The sequence below is a fragment of the Lycorma delicatula genome, chromosome 2, assembly GCF_047948215.1.
Source record: "Lycorma delicatula isolate Av1 chromosome 2, ASM4794821v1, whole genome shotgun sequence".
Lineage (NCBI taxonomy): Eukaryota > Metazoa > Arthropoda > Insecta > Hemiptera > Fulgoridae > Lycorma > Lycorma delicatula.
The window spans coordinates 221,492,946-221,514,610 of NC_134456.1; the positions used below are offsets into that span (position 1 = coordinate 221,492,946).

The 21,665-nt window shown below is 31.1% G+C and overlaps 1 protein-coding gene across 2 annotated transcripts; it reads right to left on the reverse strand.

Annotated features, from left to right (window-relative positions):
• Positions 1–1,337: 1,337 nt before the first annotated feature.
• Positions 1,338–21,278, reverse strand: LOC142319674 (putative cytochrome P450 6a14). 2 transcript variants are annotated; one of them, XM_075357222.1, is made up of 5 exons: positions 21,180–21,278; positions 9,245–10,251; positions 7,108–7,323; positions 3,998–4,243; positions 1,338–1,735 (listed from the first exon to the last, which is right to left on the reverse strand). In XM_075357222.1, exons 2-5 carry the CDS (start codon positions 10,230–10,232, stop codon positions 1,563–1,565), a joined length of 1,623 nt encoding a protein of 540 aa, XP_075213337.1. In that variant the 5' UTR covers positions 10,233–10,251; positions 21,180–21,278; the 3' UTR covers positions 1,338–1,562. The 2 variants fall into 2 exon arrangements, with proteins under 2 accessions (XP_075213337.1, XP_075213338.1); XM_075357223.1 differs by lacking the exon at positions 21,180–21,278 and adding an exon at positions 15,650–15,781.
• Between the last annotated feature and the right edge of the window lie 387 nt (positions 21,279–21,665).

The window sequence follows — 21,665 nt, forward strand, 5'->3', positions numbered from 1 at the left end:
CTTTAAGAAAAAGCAATGACTAGTGGCACTGTCTAATACCCCTTTGTCTTCTGAATTTTACAAATGTAACGTAAAATATGATTAACAAAATGTTTAATTTGTTATAAATATAACATTTTTTACTATAAAATTAGTGTTTTGGGTGGAGTAATATTTTTATCTTGATATTAAAATCAAGCTTGCAGTTATTTTTCTACTTTATTCCTCACAATATTAATTTCCCAGAACATCCTGTTTGATTTACCAGTAAAATTATAATTAGTGTAATTACTATTAGTAATAATATAATTATAATTACAATAATAATTAGTATTACTTACTTGTGTTCACTTAATCCATTATTCTTCTACATCTTAATATAAAAGACTTTATTACCTTTACATCTAGTTTTTTTTGTTCAGATTTATTTTCAAGCATTCAAAATATATAATGCCTTGTTGTTATACCCTAATATCTTATCCTACTGGTGAAGATGTCACCTAAGTGTCCATTTCAAAATTATGGAATTACTTCAGCAAATTTTGGATGGTTAATCATTTCCTACTTTCTGAGACAGTGTAAAGTTAACATTCATTTAGGTTAAAGCTCTCTAAACAGGTGTAAAATGTCACCTTCCTAATACAAATCTGTTTGCCTACTTGTTTACCTGTGGGGTTAGTTTCCAACTTTCCAATGTGTTGCTTGGGTTGCTAGGGGAGGCATCAAGCACATTAGATGTTGAGTTGAAGTAAGAGGGACTAAGTGTTCTCATGTATGGATTTTCATATTGTGTGTTGTAGATTGTAGTCACCACTACTCATAATCATTTCCATTAGCCAGCACTGAAGAATTCCCCAGGATACTTCCTAAAACCTCATAATTATTGTTAGAATACTTGCTTATATTGTGTTTTGATCACTGTAAAGTTGAACTCGCATTAAAATTTCTCATTAACATGATGTTATTATATTTCTATTTTTCTTTTCCTTTTTAAGCATTACACTGATCAAAATATCATATGGTATGCAGTATGTGGTATGGTTGAACATCATGCTTTAACTGACAATTATAATAATCTATAGAATAAATGTAACTATGATTCGTTAATATTTTTTTAATATATATTTTAACATGAAATAATTAAAATGACTGTCAAATATTTCTGATGACATTTACTAAACAATTGTCTGAATCAATGATTATGTATATCATATATTTATCAAATACATTTAACAGTTAACAATATGAATTTATATGTCATAAAATCTAATTAAATTATGTTTTAACAACATCTGTTAAAATTGCAGGTAACAAAATGACAAATAAAAATAAAAGCTAAAATAATTATCTTTTCAAAATCATAGTTTGAATTAAAAGAATATTTATTAAATTCAAATTACAGAATTACAAAAAAATAATTTAATTTTATATCTCACAGAAGAGTATTTACAAACTATGTGTGGTATTTAAAACTATTATATTTACAAAGTACAAGTAATTAGACGATTAAATGGATACTATAAAATTGTAAGGAAGCGGTGTCCAATTTATCATTTATCAAATTTAGTAAAAGTACTATTAGATTAATGTATTTCTCTTGGTTCAAATCGGACCCATAAACCACCAACAACATGTTGTAATATAGATGTCTTAATCATTTTTATTGGTAATTGTGTTTTCTCGCTTAAAACCACATTAAAAGATGAAAATAATATTGCTAAAAATATCTTCATTTCTAACATTGCTAACCTCATTGCTAAAAATAAAAACAAAAATAAATATATTTAGTTCATTATAGCATTATTACATCAATACAGTTATAGTAACTTAACTAATTTTCAAAAGCCCATACAACCAAGAAAATATCAAACTCTATTTGTGGTGAAATTGAGGCTAACTGTGATTTATGACGCTAGAATATATATCACGCTAGAGTCATTTTTAAGTCACAATTCTCTGCTGCAAATGATCAAAATTGCTGTTAACTTACTTGACACATACCCAACAATTACACTCACAACCTAACTCCCATAGGGGAAGACACACACCTTGTGGTGATCAGTTGCCACACCGTCCCCTCTAACCCAAGTAGGCTTTACTGGAAAACATCTTTTAAATCCTCTAAATCGGATAACACATCACAGTCATCAGTTTGGCCTCTGTCAGGATGCCATCAATGCAAAATGCCTCGGACAGATATTTCTGTTAATGTATTTACACAACTTACTATCACCTTCTTATGGCTTCCTCCATCCACGACCGCCTACCGTAATTTACAACCCTCAACTATCAAATTAAATTTGATTTGTGAAGGAGTCATCCCCATGCCTTCTTCTAACACCAAGGTTCTCACACAAAAATTCTTCCCATATCTAACTACAATTAGACTATGCCCTCAGATCATTACTTGAATGAATCTTTAAACACCAAATATACTATTCTCAGACCAACAAAACAAGTGTTGCAACAACAATAATTTTTTCCTACAATGTAATTTATTCAAAGTCCACTTGATTTACTCAAAAATCAAGAAACAAATTCACAAATTTAATAAGCTTCTAATGAAAACAAAGCCTACCTCTCTCTACTCTTGTTCCCTTTTGGGAGCAAAGTCAATGCATACTTCTATACTGCAGCCGCATCAAAGAATTCTCAACACATCCATTCTCATCCTAACAGTGAATATCTCAGCTAACCAGGGCTCACCCAGATGGGCCGCTGGGCCCAAGTTGCTATTTTTTATCTACACATCTATAACGGCATCAGACCTCCTTAGCCATCCTTTGCGGGGCTAAGAAGCTCAGGAAGCCAGTAACTGTTCCATTCGCTTTCAGTTTTCCATTTAATTTACAGATCAAAACCAGAATTGATCTTTGCAAGCTCTCTAACAACTTTGATATGTTCAGCTTTGTAACTTGGGCAGACATACATTTTCATATGTGTGTCGTATACCTTGGGCATGACGCACATTATCAATGGTCCTACACTCTGGTCACAAGCCTGAATTATTGAAACCAAATGTTGCCAACCTATCTCAAAAAACACCATGTCCAGAAATAAACTGTGTAATATGCCGATTGGGGAAAATCCACCTAACAACCTAAATACTTCTATCATCAGAAAAAATACCTTGTAATGGCCATTGATCAATTCATTCCACCTGACCTGCCATAAATGGAAACCTTGATCCTCTATTTCTTTTATGCGCCCAGAGATAAGTTAGTTATAAATTGGTGCTCTGTCGCAAGGATATCAATGGGGTTAATTCCAGAAATAACAAGGACCGTCCCTTGAGAGACAGTCCTATAGGCACCGATCGCAGATAACAGTAGGAGATGCAGGACTCAAGAAAATATTCCTATAACATTTTTAACTCATTCAATGAGCCCAGACAGGTGCAGCATACAGCATTATATCTTCGCATAAGCCCTTATATAGAATATGTATGGTTCTGAAAAGCCCCTAATCAGATTTAACTGCTTTTTCTACACTGAAGAAAGGGTTACAAGCCTTTTTGGTAGCATATTGAAAGTGATTCTTCATTTGAAAATTCTCCTCAAAGATAATCTTTACACTGATTTCTTCAGAATTAGATTCTCTGTAAATTTTTTTTGTAAATTTTTGTTTGTTTACTCACAATTTAACAAATTTCATATCTGTCAAACCTAAAGATTGTGTTTTCAGAAGATAATTTTTGGTTTTTTCAACAATTTTCTCTAAAATGTTCCTGGAGGATACACTGTTTTATTCAATTTTTCATGAGAAAAACCATATAAAACCAACATATCTACCCCTTTATTTAAGTTCCAAGAATTTCATCGTGGCTTCATTTTTTGAAACAACCCTGGAACAATGTCTATATGAACTTCTTTCTTCATTTCATTTAAAGGAGGTGCTAAATATCTTTCCTCTATCTTTGTTAGGCACTCTGTGTATTAATATTATTATTCAGGGGAGTTAAACCAATGTAATAAGTTATTCCATAGGTAAACAAATATATTAAATAAATAAAATTTACCTATACATATCCTTGGTCCTCCTCCGAATGGAAAAAATACTCCTTTTGGAACTTCATCCATATTCTTGAATCTGTCAGGATTAAATTTCTCTGGATCAGGAAAATATTGTGGATCCTTGTGTAAACCTAATACAGGTATTTGAACGATGGATCCTTTATCTATAACTAAATTAGAGCCAGGCATTTTATAATCCTGAGTACATACTCTAGATAAGAAACCACCACCAGGTCTTAAACGCATCACCTCTACAAAAAAAGAAAAAAGTTGACAATAGATTAGGTCATTTATTTGTTCATAAAAGTTTATTACATGCTTGTAAAATTTCCAGTATAAAAAATTACAATAGAAAATGAATTGCAATAGAAATAAGACAAATGGATAAAATAAAATTGCCAGACTTGCTTACCAGTCTAATAAAATGTTGTTTTGTACTGCATCTTACCTAGCTCATAACTAGATAAAACCCAGCATCATAACTAGATAAAGTAGAAACCTCTTAATCTGTCATAGATATATTAAAATGATTTATTCAACAAAGATCCAGTAATATTATACATTTAAAAATGTAACTTTGTCAAATAAATCTAATAAATTTAGCACATTAGATATTATAACCTTTTTTACCAAGTTATAAATTAATAATAAACTAATATTGTTATGAAAATTAATTAACAATATTTGATTTACTTTGAATAATTAAGTATTAGATAGGAACTGTCTAAAAATTTGCTGCTAATGACAGGAATAATTTGTTCCCTACCCCTCACACCACAGAAACAGCATTCACTGCTTAGGAATAATATAATTCTGAAAATTAAAAATCAGAAAAATGATGATTATTCAGAAATGTTGGTTTACTGCCATAACATTTCATGTCAAATTTTGTTTCAGTGTAATTGGCCAATGAATATTCAGTATCCTTTGAAAAGGAAGATGTAAAGTTCAGTCGCATCTTTGGTAATGGAATGGAACACAAGGATACCGAGAGTTTATTTTCTCACTACTAATCGCAGAGCTTGGATGAATGGGCGTTGCTGCTATATTTTTTGTTTATCGAGCAGGTCAGTATTTATTTAGTGGCAGTTATAGATTTTCCTGTTTTATTTATGGACGGAGTTATTATTTGCGGCCGCAAATAATAACTAATTATTTCTCCTGGGTCTAAAGGAGAAATAACTGACCGATGCTGATCATGGGAGACTAGGCGCATATAGTTTTGTCCTCCTGGCGTGATTCCCCTTCAGTTCATCCCCTGAAGTCCTTTCGGTGCTAGCGCCTTTCAGCCTAACAGAAATACGCCTCAGGAGCCCTAGTTTTTGGAGGAAGCAATGTGCTCCCTTTCCAGATGGAGTCTCATATACTAGGCGGGTACATTGAATCTTTCATATCTCAATGAAGAAAAATAAATTGCTAAGCTTATTTTTATGTTATTTTCATTAATTTATAAAGGTTCTTTTTACATTGTGATATTATGTTCTTTTTTTCTGTAACTTATTGTTATTCTGATGTTCCCCATTCTTTCTTATGAAATCAATAATAAAAAGAATTAAAATATGTTTTTAAGTGATTCTTACTCTTATTACAGCAACAATATAAACCTTGGTGTTATCTTGCTATTATAATACTAGTTTTAGCTAAATTTGGATAATGAACGGGGAACATTTCTCTAGCGGACAGAATAGAAAGGTACACTTTTATAGCAACGCAAATTAAGTATTACTTTTGAATTGAAATTAATTCTTTAGATACTCTTTTATTTAAATTTCTGTTTGCAATGAGTCGCACAGTGGGATGGTTAGAATTTTTTCAGCAATATTTAACTATTTCCAGATGAAGTAGAAGTTTAATTTTGCACACATGCTTGTAGTCGATGACAATGCACTGTGATAAAAAAAATTCCATAAAAAAATCTATTTTTATATTTAGGTTTAGAAAATTTGTTGTTGGCAAATAATGGAAATTCAAACCACCCTGCATGCGTAAGAAGACTTAGATGCAGAGTGTCAGTCGGCAGTGCTTTCTGCTAAGCAAGACAATGAATAGCCTATAACGTGTAGATGGGTTGTACGTATATGGACAGCTGTCAACTACTGTAGGTCAATATTCTTAGATATATGTACAAATGTGTTTCAGTCGGTTATTCAATTTGCTATGTTATTATATTTCAGAAGAAATCCACCTAGAATTGTGAAGAGTTTCGTAATTATTTATACAGTTTGTTTAAAAGCGATAAATTAACATATTTCCCTGAGATTGTGTTCGAGAACTTTCATAATAATAGAACGGTTTAATTGAGACAGTAATTTTTTTTTAATCTAATGAAAACTAAAAAGTATAAAATAAATTAAAAATGTTAAATACACTTTTATTTAAAAAATGAAAAATTAAAAATGCACCGAAATTTCACTATTTGAAAATTATTGAATTAAAGTATACATTTTTTGTAAAATTTTCCAATACAAATATATTTAAAGATGCACTAAAAAAGGAAAAATAATTTCACTTTATTATTAAATCAAGAATAAATGTTCATAATAAATTCTTTGATTAAATACAAATAACATTTTATATCGATAATGATGATTTATTTTTGTAACACCAGTTATTTTATAATCATTTCACTGATAATTTAATAGAATGAAAGGCGCCCCACGCCATTTTATTAATCATAATATAAAATATAAATTGCTATTCATTCACTATACATTATTATAATTACGTAAATGTTGCTGATAGATGTAATAAATAAATTTCACATAAAAGTACAATAATTTTCAATTAATTTCTTATTATTTGCAGACGATCGGATCATAATTCATAAAACAGAAGACGACCTGCATTATTTTATCTTTCAACTAGGTTAAATGTGTTCTTAGAATACGATCCCTGAATATCAACAGCAAAAACTAATATCATAACATTTCGAAAGAAATGGCCATCAAAATGAAAAATAGTAGTTCGGGTATCTATTTTTTATTATTTGGGTTATCATTCTTGTAAATACAAAAGAACGACTTTACTAGTAGTATACATTTTGTAAGAAAACCTACAAAAAAAAATACATTAAAAATAAAATGACTGTGCGATCTGATAAGTATTTTATTTGTACCGTTTAATATTTGTTCCATATATGTCATCTTCTTGAGAGATTCGTAAGTTAGCTCTTGATCCGATAACGCTGAATCGATCTCTTCTTGTAGTCGTCTTTGAATATCTCTGTTAACGGCTAATTGATACAATGCAAAACTAAGAACAGCTGAAACCGTTTCACTACCGCCGGATATAAAGATAAATGATTGAGCTGCTATTGTATTATCTGAAAAAACTAATAGAAAAAAATACATACATGTGAAATTAGGTACCGCTGTTTGATCGGTTTTGAACAATAGTACATAGTAGACAAAAACGCAAAAAAACTGTAAAAATTTGCTAAATTTCTTATAGTAATTTATTTTGTGTGCGTGTTTTATTTTGAGATTAATTCACCGCTTAAGCTCGAAGCTTATGCCTGGGATTATGAAATTAAAATTTCACGGCGTATGAAGAAATGTCATGCCTTATCGGGAGTCGAGGCCTTCCTTAGAATCATCTAAAATCTAGATGAGCTCAGATTTGAGCTAAAGGGTGAAGGTAGTATCACTCTGTCATGGAAATCAGCAACTTTGAAAATATTTTATTTGTGTAGTACTTCAGGAAAATAATTATGATAATTAACTCCCCAACGGTAAGGTAAATAAAACTATTGAAAGGCATCTTTGTTATGGAATATTGTTTTCTATCGATGGACACGGTTAGAAAAGCGCTGAAAGAAATTCAATACGTATTAAAATAAATATAAACGATGAAAAATATTATAATCTAATTTTTAATAGTTAATAAAAATATGAAAAACTTTTTTTTTAAATGGTATAATAAAAGAATATTCTACATTAAATGTTTAATTCTTTTTTTTGCTTATAAAATGGTAAAAAAATCAAAAAAATCTGATGTGGACACCACATAACTTCTTTGTACTCCTATTAAACTACACATATTTTTTATGCATTTATATATTTTATTACGTTTTTTCCTTTTTTTCTTATTATTGAATCTTTATTTATTGTAAAACTTTTTTTTTACAATCAGAGGTTAATAATTATTAATAAATCAATGTATTTAAAAAAGAGTTAAAAAAAGTAAATAATGTCGGATTCGTGCCGATGTGCCCCTTTGTAATATCCAAATACTTAATTAATTAAAATTTTAGTGGACTATAACTCTGGAACTAATGAAAATAACTACCACCACTTATGATATATCTTGAAAACCTCTCGATGAGACCTTATTACGGCAGTTAAGAAAAAGTTAAAAATCAAAATTGTTTTGTATTTTGCGCTTTTTTGGACGCTTTTGGTCCAGTCGATTGGAATCAAAAGAAGAGGTACACAACTAGATGCTACGAAAGTCCTAAATCCGAAATATCAGCATTCTACGGCTAATCGTTTTTCAGTTATGCGATACGTATGTACGTTCGCCCAAACTAGCCAAAATGGATTCAGAGATGATCAAAATGGATATTACCGTTGAAATCTGATAACCGAAATTCTTCGCGATTACAATACTTCCTTCTGCTACGAAGTAAAAGAAGATATCATTTATTTTAATATTTACCATCCCCTCCTGAGTTGAGACATGTAACTCATCTTTCCACGGCTTTAAGAGGAAAATAAAGTTGTTGCTTTACATTATTTGTCCCGGTCTCTCGTTTCGCGTGATGGATGCGAAACATCTGAGTTCATAGAGTCACCGGACTGTCAGAATGATTTTCTTAAGAGTAATGATGTAATCAGAGATATAAAACCAGTTCCTCGGGTTAACAGAACGAAGATGTCACTAGAAAGACCGGTTTAAAACCATCTGCTTACTCGATCGTTTTTAGTGAACTTAGCATGATGATATACAATTGTGTATTTGACTCTATAAAGAAGACAAAGGAAAAGCAAATCACACCTGACTTACCTTAATAAGTCTAACGTGAGATACTTGTTATTCTTAAGGATGTATGCGTTATTTTTGAAACTGACTTTTAAGTCGCATCAAATCGCCTAAAACCGTTAGGTTTATGGCAAAATAAAACCTACTACAAATCTCTTAAAATCTATCTACAAACCCTCGAAAAGTATTCTATATTTTTAGTTTACTAAAAAAAAAAAACTAAAATTAGAATATATCAATTATTTTGTCAATAAATCATACAAGTAACTTACCGGCAGAATTTGTATCGTATTTTACACGTTTTAAATGTTGAAGAAGCTCTAAATCTTCCGGTTCTGCATCAGGAATATCGCATTCAGAAGTTTGAATTACTTGATCGTTTCCAGAGTTCTTTTTTCCAGATAGAAATTCTAATTCTTTCTGTTTATGATCTAACATTAATTGAAGAAAATCGTTCCTTTTTACATCACTTGATTCCCGATAGCTTATTAAATCGTTGATTAATTTAGGAAAAAAATCATTTATGGTATCATCTACCAGTTTAAGATTTAAACATTTTTTTATCTTTGGAGCCGACGAAATGAGTAATATCTTTATTTGCAAAAACATTGACGGTTTAACAAACCTTTTAATATTTTCTAAGAACGCGTTATTCTTTGCTTCTTCATCATTAAACGCATTCACTTTCAAGCCGAATGCAATAGTGGCGATAATATTTATTATAAGGTTAAAAGTAAGATTTCTAGATTCGAAATCTTGGCCCTTTTTCTCTTTCAAATAAACCGTCATTTCCTCACAACATTCCTTGATTTGTTTAAACATTAATTTCATTTTACCTGAGGTAAAGGTCGGAGTCAATTTATGTCTGAGAACTCTCCATTTATCTCCGGTAAGATTTTGTATTCCAGAGGTAAATAAATCCGATTCATCAGATTTATGAGCACGATCTTGAAAAAAAGAGAAATCTTTAATTAGTACTTGATTTATTAGTTCAGGATCGCGTATTACTAAGACAGGAGCGTTAAACATAAAAATTCCAAAATATTTTTCATTTTTATATTCGTTGTATAAATCGGCGAGTAATTGCACAAGATTTGTTTTCCCTAATATTACATCGGTCATGCTTCCTAAAATGGGAAATGAATTTGTACACGGTACACCTTTTTCTTTCCAGTAATTAGCTTTCTTTGATGACAACGAGTAGACCAGATAAACCATCACGATTCCAAGCAAAACAGTCGTTAACGTGATGAATTCCATTTTTAGAGTGGAACGTTATCTGAAAAAAATTAAAAAATATATTATTAATTTGGGTTGATGATTCATTCACCTTTTCAGTTTGAAACTTATGCGTGACAATGTAGAACGGGTAATTTTATAGCGCATGAAAAATGATGTGCCTGACTGCGATTTGATCCTTTCAAATTTTATCCTTTCCGGGTAGAAGGCACTATTATAGTTGTAGAATACAAGTAATTATTTAATTAATGTATATAGGATTTGCATAGATTTAGTCATCGAGTAATTGGTTGATGATGTTAAAAGTGAAGTGAATTATAAATTGGCCGGGGACTACAAGTTTTTTCAATCTAAGTTACGCACCTGATTTTGTTGTTTATAACGTTTTATCGATTATATTAAAGTTAGCAAACCTTTAAACAAAGGCGACATCAGTTTAATTTACATCTGACGAAGCGAGTAAAAAGAATAAAATTGGCTATTATTTTCTACCGATGGTACCGCCAGTGGCTATTACCTTGATAATCCATGTCTCTTACTAACAGTTAATAACCTAATTTAACTAATAAGCTCTCAAGTGTCTTTCATAGTTTCATAGTTACAAGTAGGCGCGCGCGCGTGCTTGTGTGTAATTCAGATATTATAGTTTAATAAATTCATCAAATTTTCCTCTACCTCAAGATAAAAATATTTGTAGATATCCTTTACATTAGTAGATATCCCTAAAATGCAACAGCAGTAGAACATTTTGTAGATTAAATCAGCCAAAAATATTTCGTAAAACTGCTTCCACTTTTAAAAAAGGTTTAATTTTCTTCATACCAAATTGTGCTGTTGCTGCCTATAATATACTTGTGCTGGTCGAATTAATGTAGAACGTACACAAAACGTATACATTAAAGTGTAAAAAGTAAATAAGATTTTTTTTCGTTTATCATTTTGAAGAGGAAACTCGTGTTATTCTTACGTATTGATAAAGATGAAAAATCTCTTTGCTTTATTTTTTTACTTCCTTTTATGTTTAATTTTTATGTCTGGTTCTTGTTAAGTTCAGGAATTTTTTTCATTGTTATCCAACTTGTATTTAGTTTACTCATAACTATTTTTACCACTTGTCATTCATCTATATTGATAAACTCAAGGAAAGAGCAGTCGTCACGCAATTCGTTTTCTCTTATAATACCCCTGTTTAGATGTACCTCTACAAATTACGTATTATCTATGGGTTTTTAGTCGTTCTCTTAGCTACAGCATTCATTTTAATTTTACAAGTTTATAAATTTTAGCGGTTTTTTCCCCAATAATAATCTAAGAAAAATTATTGAAAATAATAATAATTTTATTTATTTATATATTTTCAAATAAATTTACAATATAGAATCCCGCAAAGACATAAGTCTTATCTCTTACCAGCATGTTCCCGTATTAACATAAATTGAATACAAGTTATTAAGATAGTACAACACAAAAGAATACAAAGAATATATACTTATGTCCGTAGCAACTAGTTAAAATTCTATCAAATACTTAATTAAGGTGGCGTCAGTAAGTAATACAAAAGTGAATAAAAGTTAATTAAATATGATATTCAATTACAGAATTATATTAAATAGATTTTAGTTATTTTATGCTTATGAAAAACGTTTACGTAAGATATTTCTAAATTTACACTGTTCTTGTGTATTATAGATTACATATTATAATATAAAATACAAAAATAAACAATACATAGATAAAGTACATGAAAAAATCAATTGTTATACGACTTGTTTTAGAAAAAGTCAGCCGGAATTGAGTGCAACAAAAATACTACATAAAAAGTATTAAAGAAATGTAATAGTACATGAAATAGTATAATTTACGAAATATAAGCAATTCCCGATCATCCGGGAGCGGATTACCGCTTCAGAGATCATCTACGGTTAGTTTTTTTCATTACATTCCGTTTCTTAATACGTTATTAGATCATTTTCACGAAGTTTGTACTCTCCTTATCCAATTGTTTTATACATGATCGATTTAAAACCTTATTTTTTGAACTAGTGGTGAGATTAAATTATAATAACATATCACAGACTGAAAACTAATATTATTACAGAAAGAAGAATAGTATATTATTATCTAGTATAATAGTTTATATAAATCTAACACAGAAATAACACGTTTTTTTTTAATATAAATAATGTTTTTAGCAGTTTTTTTTATAGAATCCAAACTTCAATCACCTATCTGATAAAAACAAGAATAAATATTGCTTTCTTAATATTTGATCTCATTAATTCACACTTTATTAAAATTTCATTAATATTTTGTCAAATATTACGATTTTTAAGAATAGTTCAAGAAATTCATGTGTGTATATCGAATATTTATTTTTCCTTAAAGTACAAAAATAAAAATTTGTTAAATATCCTTATATATATTGTGATGTTTAAACCATAAAAATTAACTCTACGTGAAATATTATAAAGACCGAAAAAAAGTTCCACATTTTTTGTAGGATATTATCTCCGCCCTGCTTTGAGATATTCCTTCCTTCATTAAACGATTATTAGCCTACAGATACCACATGCGACTCCCTGCGTGAAGGGAGCGCATTGAACCCTCTAAAAACTAGATGCATTCCTACTAAACCGAAAGCCACTAGCACCGAAAGGTCTTCATTGGCGGACTGAAGGAGAATCTCGTCGAAAGAAGGATGCAAATATCTTGCTAATCTTCCAAAAAATAATCCAAGTAAAAAAAAAAGTATTTCAAAACCCGATATACAAAGGATCGGAATGATATCCCCAACTCCGTCCATCTTAAAACCGCATTTATCTATGGAATTTTATTTATTGTTCTTGAATGACAGTAGTTTATAATGATTTTTTCAATTTAGATATCTTTAAGTTATAGCAATTCAAATAAAGTAACAATGATTTTGTATTTTTATAATTTCTAAAAAGTCGCTAGAGTAATGCAACAAAAGGACTGGGAAGCGAGGGGTGAGGGACAGCCTCTCTGGAGTCAGTGTTCTTACGGTCTTGCTCGGGTGGGCGGCGGTGAGAAAACAGGGAGACTCCTGATCCCCGAGCTGAGAAGATCGAGACCCGGCGGGGGCGCCCTCCTCTCCGAGGTGCCCCTGTTAAAGCCAATGACAATAAAGGACCTAGTCCTGGCTACTGGGGTGGGGTGGCTGGGAACGGCATAGCCGGGCGTGGCACTGCTCCATCCTGATAGAGGCCATGGCACCTTCCAGGACCGTGATAATGCTTAATTGCGTGTTCGCCCCTGAGAGGAGGGGTAGGTGAGATAGGAGGTTTAGTCGATAGGGCGCAGGCAGATATACGCACTTCTAATAACATCTTGCGGAACCTGTTAGAGTCCGACACTTCGCCCGTAAATGGGGTTCCTCCGACTCACAAATTTTTTTTTTTTTAAAGTCGAGTTTACAAAATAAGTGATTTATTAACAGATAGGAAATATTTTATAATATATTTATAGAATCGTAAATAAGAACGTGTAACGACTATCGTGTAAGGATTTCACCAAAAAGTGAATTTTTCTACGGCTGTATTATCGTTTGAATTACGCGGCTGGAATCTGTATCATAATGAGGATCATTATGAAATAAGTGTTCAACCGATCAAAAGCCTACTCTTTTCAAACACTGACCGATCAGATGCGGGTATTGTTTGATGTATCAGCTGTTTTTTACTTCGATTTTAATCCAATTTATTAGTTAGCAAGCAGAGGTTGATTTGAAAGTATATCAATAATTAACTAAGTTTCTATATTTCACTGTGTATAATTATGTTGATTATGTCGGATTCCGAAGAAGAAATGTCTAGCACCTATCAGTATTAGAGAAAAGGGAGAACTTATGACTAATATCCTATTGCCACAGAAATGTATTGTATAATGTATTTTGTGAAAAAATTTAAAAAAATCCGTAAACACTGTATTCTATCATTGATTTAAATCATTTACTTTTCAGCCGTAGAAAGAATACGGATGCAACTCTCTAGAATGACCGTTAATGCACTCTTGCGCAGTTGACGACACTCGCCAAGACTCGTGTCATAATTTAATTCGCACTCGTGCATTAATAGCTATTAATATAGGTTCGTTGCATGATGTACTATTATTTTATTGGATTATATATTTAAATTATGTTTTGTATTGTTTTTCAGCATCACTGTAAAACTCAAAAAAATTGTTTTTTTTTTACGTTAATTCATTTCTACTTAGATATACGGACAGAGTGTAAATTTATTTGACGGTTTATCAAGAGAAAATGTAAACTTAAGTAAACAGGTGATGTATGTATCGTCTGAATACATTATAACACCACCGTACATTAAACTGCACATTTCAATTCGTAGGTGTATATAAGAAGTAAAAATGGACCTAAATTGGATTGTAGGACGACTATTTAAACCTAAAACTTATACATAAGATTTAAGTGTAATTAAACATTTTTGTTTGGAGATGTGTTTTGTTCGGAGTTTATGTTAATTACTAGGACAGCGATGGAAATGTCACTTGTGACATTCGTAACGGTGGCATCGGGGTTGAGGCTTGACTGAAAGATGTCATTGTCGAGTTATTGAAGTTGACCTTCGTTATCTATATAGGCTTCGTTAACTCGTACATAAATTGTGATATTTTTAGCTATTTATAGTTTCTTTTTGGTCAGTGATCGTTACGGTTTGGTTTTCTTTGTTCTTGTTGTGTTAATAAGAACTTTTGTTTAATATTACTAGGAATATTAATATATTTAGTTGCGCAGGTAGCCTAACTGGCTACCTAGGCTAGCTTGGTAGAGGTTTTGTTTATTTATGCCGCTTTCAAGGGGATGGACTACTACTTTTTTTTAATTTTTGTAGTTAATTATATCGTTCTGCAGTTGTTCAGTCTCTGGCATTTATTATTATCGTTTTTATCATATTTTGAGTATATTTTAGTTAGTGTTGCCATCGGCAACCATCTTGTTTATACTGGCTGGCTTGCTATTGGCCGATCGCTTTGTCATCAGTCTTGCTATCGGTTGGTTTTCGTTTACATATGTTTGGACTTATTTTTATGTTCATTCGGTTAAGTTTTTAGTGAAAAATAATGTCAGACACTGAAGGGAAGAGGTCGGGCATGCAGGGGAGCTAAGACTACACAGGATACTACAAAAGCTAGACTTGATGACTCCTCTGCCTCCTCAGGGAGGAGAAGGTCACAGCGGGGACTTCTGGGGTGTCATAACGCCCGATTTTGAAAGTGATTGATGAATTACTTTTAAAGTGGTTGGACAGGTTGGCGGTACAATTCCTGTAATGAGGGCATTTGAGGAAAAGTTTGATTTTCTGATAGAATTTCTTGTTAGCGGTTAGAATATTCGGGGTAAGGTTACTCCTAAAGGAGTTAAAACTATTAAGCACTTCCTTTAGAAAGGAAGTGATTACTTGTAATGCGACAAATATTTAATGAATTACTTCTTTAAGATATTTTCTAAAATAATTGATAACACATAAACCATTAATATAATAAATGAAACTTTTACTCGTCAAGCGCTGTTGATCTCAGCTATTATTTAACTGAGCGTTTTAAATACTTTTATACTGTCTTATAAGAAAACAAATTTGCGACACGTGATCATTCACATACTGTCTTCAGGTTCTTGGAATTCTGAAGTTTTAAGAAAAGTTAAAATACACAGACTGCAGCCTCGTAACAAAAAATTAATAATATTTTATACTTTTATCGTTCTATTATAATTTTTTTTATTACATTTGAGTGTTTGTTTTGTATTTCACTTTATTTTCTATAATCTTACTTAAATATTTCATACATGCTTGTGTAATATACTAAAGAAAAAAAATTATTTATTACGTTTTAGTCATTATTAAATGATATTTTTATCAAATTTTACATATATATGCTTATTCTTGATATGAAATAAACAAACTGCGAGTGTAGTAGTGAGTGTATATACACCACACTACTACACGCGCCGAGCGCTGTTGTAACTACCGGATGTTTAAAAACAAAACATCGTTGTTATCAACTTTAAAATAACATTATAAATTCTCTTATTCCTTACTGGATATTTTTAATCTTCTTTTAAATGTAGTTCTGTGTTTCAGTACTTTTTTTGGTACGCACGAACCAAAAACTTTTTTTTTTACGTGTGTGTATATTCGATATTGTGAGATTTATTTACTGTGCGTTATTACTAATTGTTGTAAGATTTGATAGTGTGATTAACCTGTATATGTGTATTCAAATAGTTTATCAATATGGCTGATAATTCAGGAACATCTTTTAATATGCACAGAAAGAGGAAACATTTGGTTTGTTCGGCTTGGGTTGTTTACATTAATAATTTATTTACATTAATATTTATCTTTTTTTTTACATTTTGTTAAAAAAAGGTATTGTAAGCATAAGTTTTTTTATTTTTAAATAAATACGAGGTTATTCAAAAAACACACTATTTATTTTATTTTATTAATTTTTTTAATTTTCATTATTCATTTTGCAGATTACTGGTCCTTTCCCTTTCAAAATACTTCCTCCCCCCTTTACACGCACTTTTCCCAGCGGTGTTTCCACTTCGCGAAGCAATCCTGGATAGTTTCATTTGAAATGGCCTTTAAGGTCAGTGACGAATTTGCTTTAATGTCATCAATAGTTTCAAAACGGCGTCCTTTCATCGCTAATTTTAACTTCGGAAATAAGAAAAAGTAGCAAGGAACCGGGTCTGGCAAGTAGTGAGGCTGAGGGAGGACAGACATCTGATTTTTGGCACAAAACTGATACATTGACAAAGCTGAATGAGCGGGCGCATCGTCGTGGTGAAGGAACTATGAGTTGTCTCGCCACAACTCTGGTCTCTGCGGATTTTTTCACGTAACCCTTGTAAAACGACTTGACAGTACGTACGGTTCACTGTTTCAACTTGAGGCGAGAATTCAAAATGCACAATTCCATTAAAAACGAAAAACTTAAAGCCATTGCATCTTTGACATCGCATCGAGACTGACGTGTTTGCTTGGAACGTGGAGATCCTTTGGCAATCCATTGAACTTTTTTCTCAATGTCGTAGCCGTAAATCCAGCTTTTGTCAACAGTTATGATCCATAGCATGAATTTTCCATCGTCATTCGCTTGTTCAAAAGTTGCAACAAACGTTCACTCGATGTCCTTTCTACTGTTCGGTCATCAAACGAGGAACACCCTTTGCTTCAACTCGATGCATGTTCAATTTTTTAGCCAAATGTCACGGCACGATTCAATTGAAATGCTAACCTCTTCTGCAAGTTCTATGACAATCAATCGGCGATTTGCACGCACCAGATCGTTGATTTCTGAACGCGGGTGTCAACAGTTAAAATCGAAGGCCTTCCTGGTCGAGAGTCAACTTCAGTTAACTGACGACTACTTTTAAATCGTGAAAACCGTTCGTAACATTGCGTACGACCCAGATCATCACTCTGTAAATTTTTTTCAAAAGTTGCAACGTTCTGTGAAAGTTTTATCCTAATTTCATGCAAAAATCTCGTTGTATCGTCGCTTCCGAAAATCACACATTATAAAAATAGCACGTTGCACTCAAATAACAATAACACGAAAACTAAACGAGATATCAAAAATCCAACAACATGTGGTTACATAGAAGGTATGAGGAACACATTTCGGTCAATCACGCGACACTAAATATATCCTTTGGCGCGTAATTAAAAGTTTTCGGTTATTTTCTGAACAGGCCTCGTAAGTATAGAAGCACCACGCTTCTTAACACGAACGATGATATATATATATATATATATATATATATATATATATATATATAATCCTTTTTCTTCATAATATTTCTGTCACCATGGCAACAGAATTACGATTAAATAATATTATTAATCTTTTTTTCTTTAATGAATATCTGTAAAATACTTAACAGTCCCACAGACATGGGAATGCGAACGCGTCGAGGGTCCAGCGGGCGGAACTTTCTGGCTAGACGGTCGGGCGAGCCCTGACCTGCTAGTTTATATCTAAATCAGACGATTAAAGCAGATAGATTTTACAAGGTAAATTTACACTAGTTACATTAATATCCGCTTCGCAACCACTTGATCTAATCGTACTGAATCGATAGTTAAAATCAATCGGATCGATAGCTAAATCTTATCGATCCACTTCCCTTGCTCAAGAGTTCGGTTTGTATCTCCGACAACTTAACAACTTATATTAATGTTCTGTATATAAAATATAGAAATACAAATATTTGAAATTAACAGTGGAATATTCTATTGTCACCCGACTTCGTCGCTGTGTAAAATTTCACCGTTGTTTTACGTCAGGTAATGAGTTTAAGTAAGACTGCAAGATTTCAAGTTCAAGAAAAAAATTTAATAAAATTTTGTTGCGTTGTACAGAAAAAACAATTCTTCATAGTTTACGTGCTAGTTGATGAAAGATAGTGTAATTACTCTCTTTCCCCAACGAACTATAACCTGTTTTTAAAGTATTTTCTCTTGGTTGTCTATAACCAAAGTTATTAATTTCAAGGACCTACAAGACTTCAATATAAAAGCAGCAATGTTTAATGTTAGTTTAAAGGATTTTTTTCGGATTTCCAAAGAATTTGTGGAAATCGGTACTGTGCCCGGCCAGATTTTCTAAGCGTGTGTCGTAGGGAGAGGAACCAACTTTTCTTTACTTTCTGGAATCTCCTGAACAGAATTCTGCAATATTTATATATGCGAGTATAATTATCGGACGCAAATTTTTAATTGATTTTGACAAAACTCGGTGAAGGGAAATACTCTATTGGGAATAGAGAACCCTATTGATTGTCTAGCTAATCGGTTCACAGGAACCAGAGATAGAAGCAAAAAACCGGGTTTTTGGGTACGTTTACAAGGTTTTCATGTCGTAACTTGAAGAGTGACATGTTAGAAAGCCAAAATTAGATTTTTTCAAGCACCACCAGGTGCAAGTGGTTTCCCAATGGTCCCAAAACATCAATTTTGTAGCCCAAAATGGGATTTTTGCGAGAACCGCCAGATGCGAGCTAGTTTCGCTAGAGTAGTTCAGTTTCGTAATAATCCAAAATTGTATCTGGTATGAAGGAAAGGGGTTGGTGTTCAAAAAATTAATTTTGAAGTTTTAATCGGTCAATTTAAACCATTTTTTTTTATTGTGAATGCAGCTCCAAAACCACACAAAGTTTGAGTAACTGAATCTTCATTTTTTTTATTGTAGTATAAAAAATTACTTTTCTTGATTTTTATTATTGGTGAGTGAGTACTGAAGTTTTACAGTGAACATTTACATTGCATTACAAGTATTTATTTTTTTTTTTGCGGTACAACTTTTTAAAATTATTATATTTTTACTGATATTTTACCAGAATTTTATTATGTTTAATTAAGCTACGGTAAACGTTTACTGTAATTTTGATATTCTACTGATTACCCTTGTTTTAATCTATTTATTATAATTTTAAATTAATCCTATATTTTCAGTAACATAAAGTTTTGAGATTATTTCACCGTTTCTATATTGTTTCTCCAGAAATTTTTTGATTGAAATCGAAAGAATTACAAAATTAAATAATGTGGTACATGAATCCGCGTAAGTAACAAATTATAGCTACTGATTATCGGGATTAAACTGAATCACAATTATATCTACATTTGAAAAAACTTCTGTATAATCTTTGTAATGCATAAACGAACTGGTTTTACAAATAGATTAATAAACACGTGTGGTTTTGGCAAAATTTATTTAATTTAAACAGCAGAAACATTAGGACTCAGAATAATAAAAATTTTTTACCTTGTGAAAATTTCCAATCCGATCGGGTTGCAAACCCCAGTCCTCCGAATGAAAAGTGAGAGCCCACCAACACGGAAATGAGCAATAATAAATACTTAAATACCATCGGTTAATATTATAAGTTATTTTAACTTATTACCGACTGAAATATACTAGAATTTAAAAAATATAATAACATTAACAAAACTAAAAAAAAAAAAAACAACACTAAACCATAAAATACGATAATATTATTTAAAATAATTTTTAAGTTATTATTGTCAGATGTCGGTGGCAAAATCAATTTATTCGACCTTAAATTTGGGTTGTCTTAAAGAAATCAAAATTTAAGGAATTAAAAATTATTATTTTTTGATTTATTTAGGTTTTTTGTCATTTAAATTTTATTTCATTTTTTTACTTTAATTTTTAATTAAAATTACTTTTTTTCTAGACAAATCGCTGTACCCAAGAGACTAACAGAGGTTTGCGTTGTATAAAGTCTTTTTCAGCGCTATTTTTGAGCTGGTGGTCGAGTATCTACCTCCAGTTTCACAATCTTCCAGTCTGAAAACTGTTACAACGGTTTTGCGCCCTTACTGTACCAAAGAGATTTATTAACGAAAAGAAATTTACCGAATTCTTCAGCTAATCTATAATGCACGGCATATATTTTTTATTTCAAAATTTACATATAATTTCCTTCAAATATCGAACGAGAAATTTTTATTATTAGAATAACATAAGGTCTCTTATAATTATAAAATACAATAATTGCTCTGTGTGCAGTTATATATGTACCTATTTTGATTTCGACAAAAATCTAAATCGGTTTATCTCCTAAAAGTAAAAAAAAAACAAACAAACAAAAAAAAGTAGTATTTATTTTTGGAATCGGTAAAAAAGAATTCAATTCAAGTACGGATCGCTGAATGTGTGTTTTTGATTGGACGATGACTTTGTTTACACAACAAAGTAAGAGATGAGTTCTTGTCGTTACAGGACTTCACATACATAAACTAAATAAATTATTTATATAATTATATAAGAATTTCATTTAAAAGTTTTTATTAATATAAAAAATAAATTTAGTTTTATAAAAAAAATGTTGAACGATTTACTTCTTTAAGATAATCTCATTAATTAAATAAATTAAATAATTAAATTAATTACCTGCAAACGAACTTAATAAATAGTCAAAGCAATCTGGAAGATGCAGAGCTTCATCAACTGTCAATTCAAAAAAGCGTTCATTACATGAATTACCTGGCTTTTTAAACCTAGGATTATTAGCAAAAAAAAAAAAAATTTTATACCGATTCACTATCGCATTGGTAGGCACTTTTAATTCTAGTTCTATGAAAAGTGGAAAAGTCTTAAGGCATGAAAAGCCTCTTAAAAGATATGAATAAGTATAAAAAGTATAATATTATATATTATAATATATTATATTATTTATTATAATATTTTAGTATAATATCTTCTTAAAATAGTTTAAAAAAGTAATTTCTTGGATTAAATAAAAGATGTATTTTTCTCAGAAGCTTGCATACATAACGTTAATTTAGTCCGCAAATGTATTAAGTGAATTTTTTATCGGTTTTTTTTATTATCGTGTCTTGCACATTGACATGTCTATATCTTACTTTTTTGTTATGA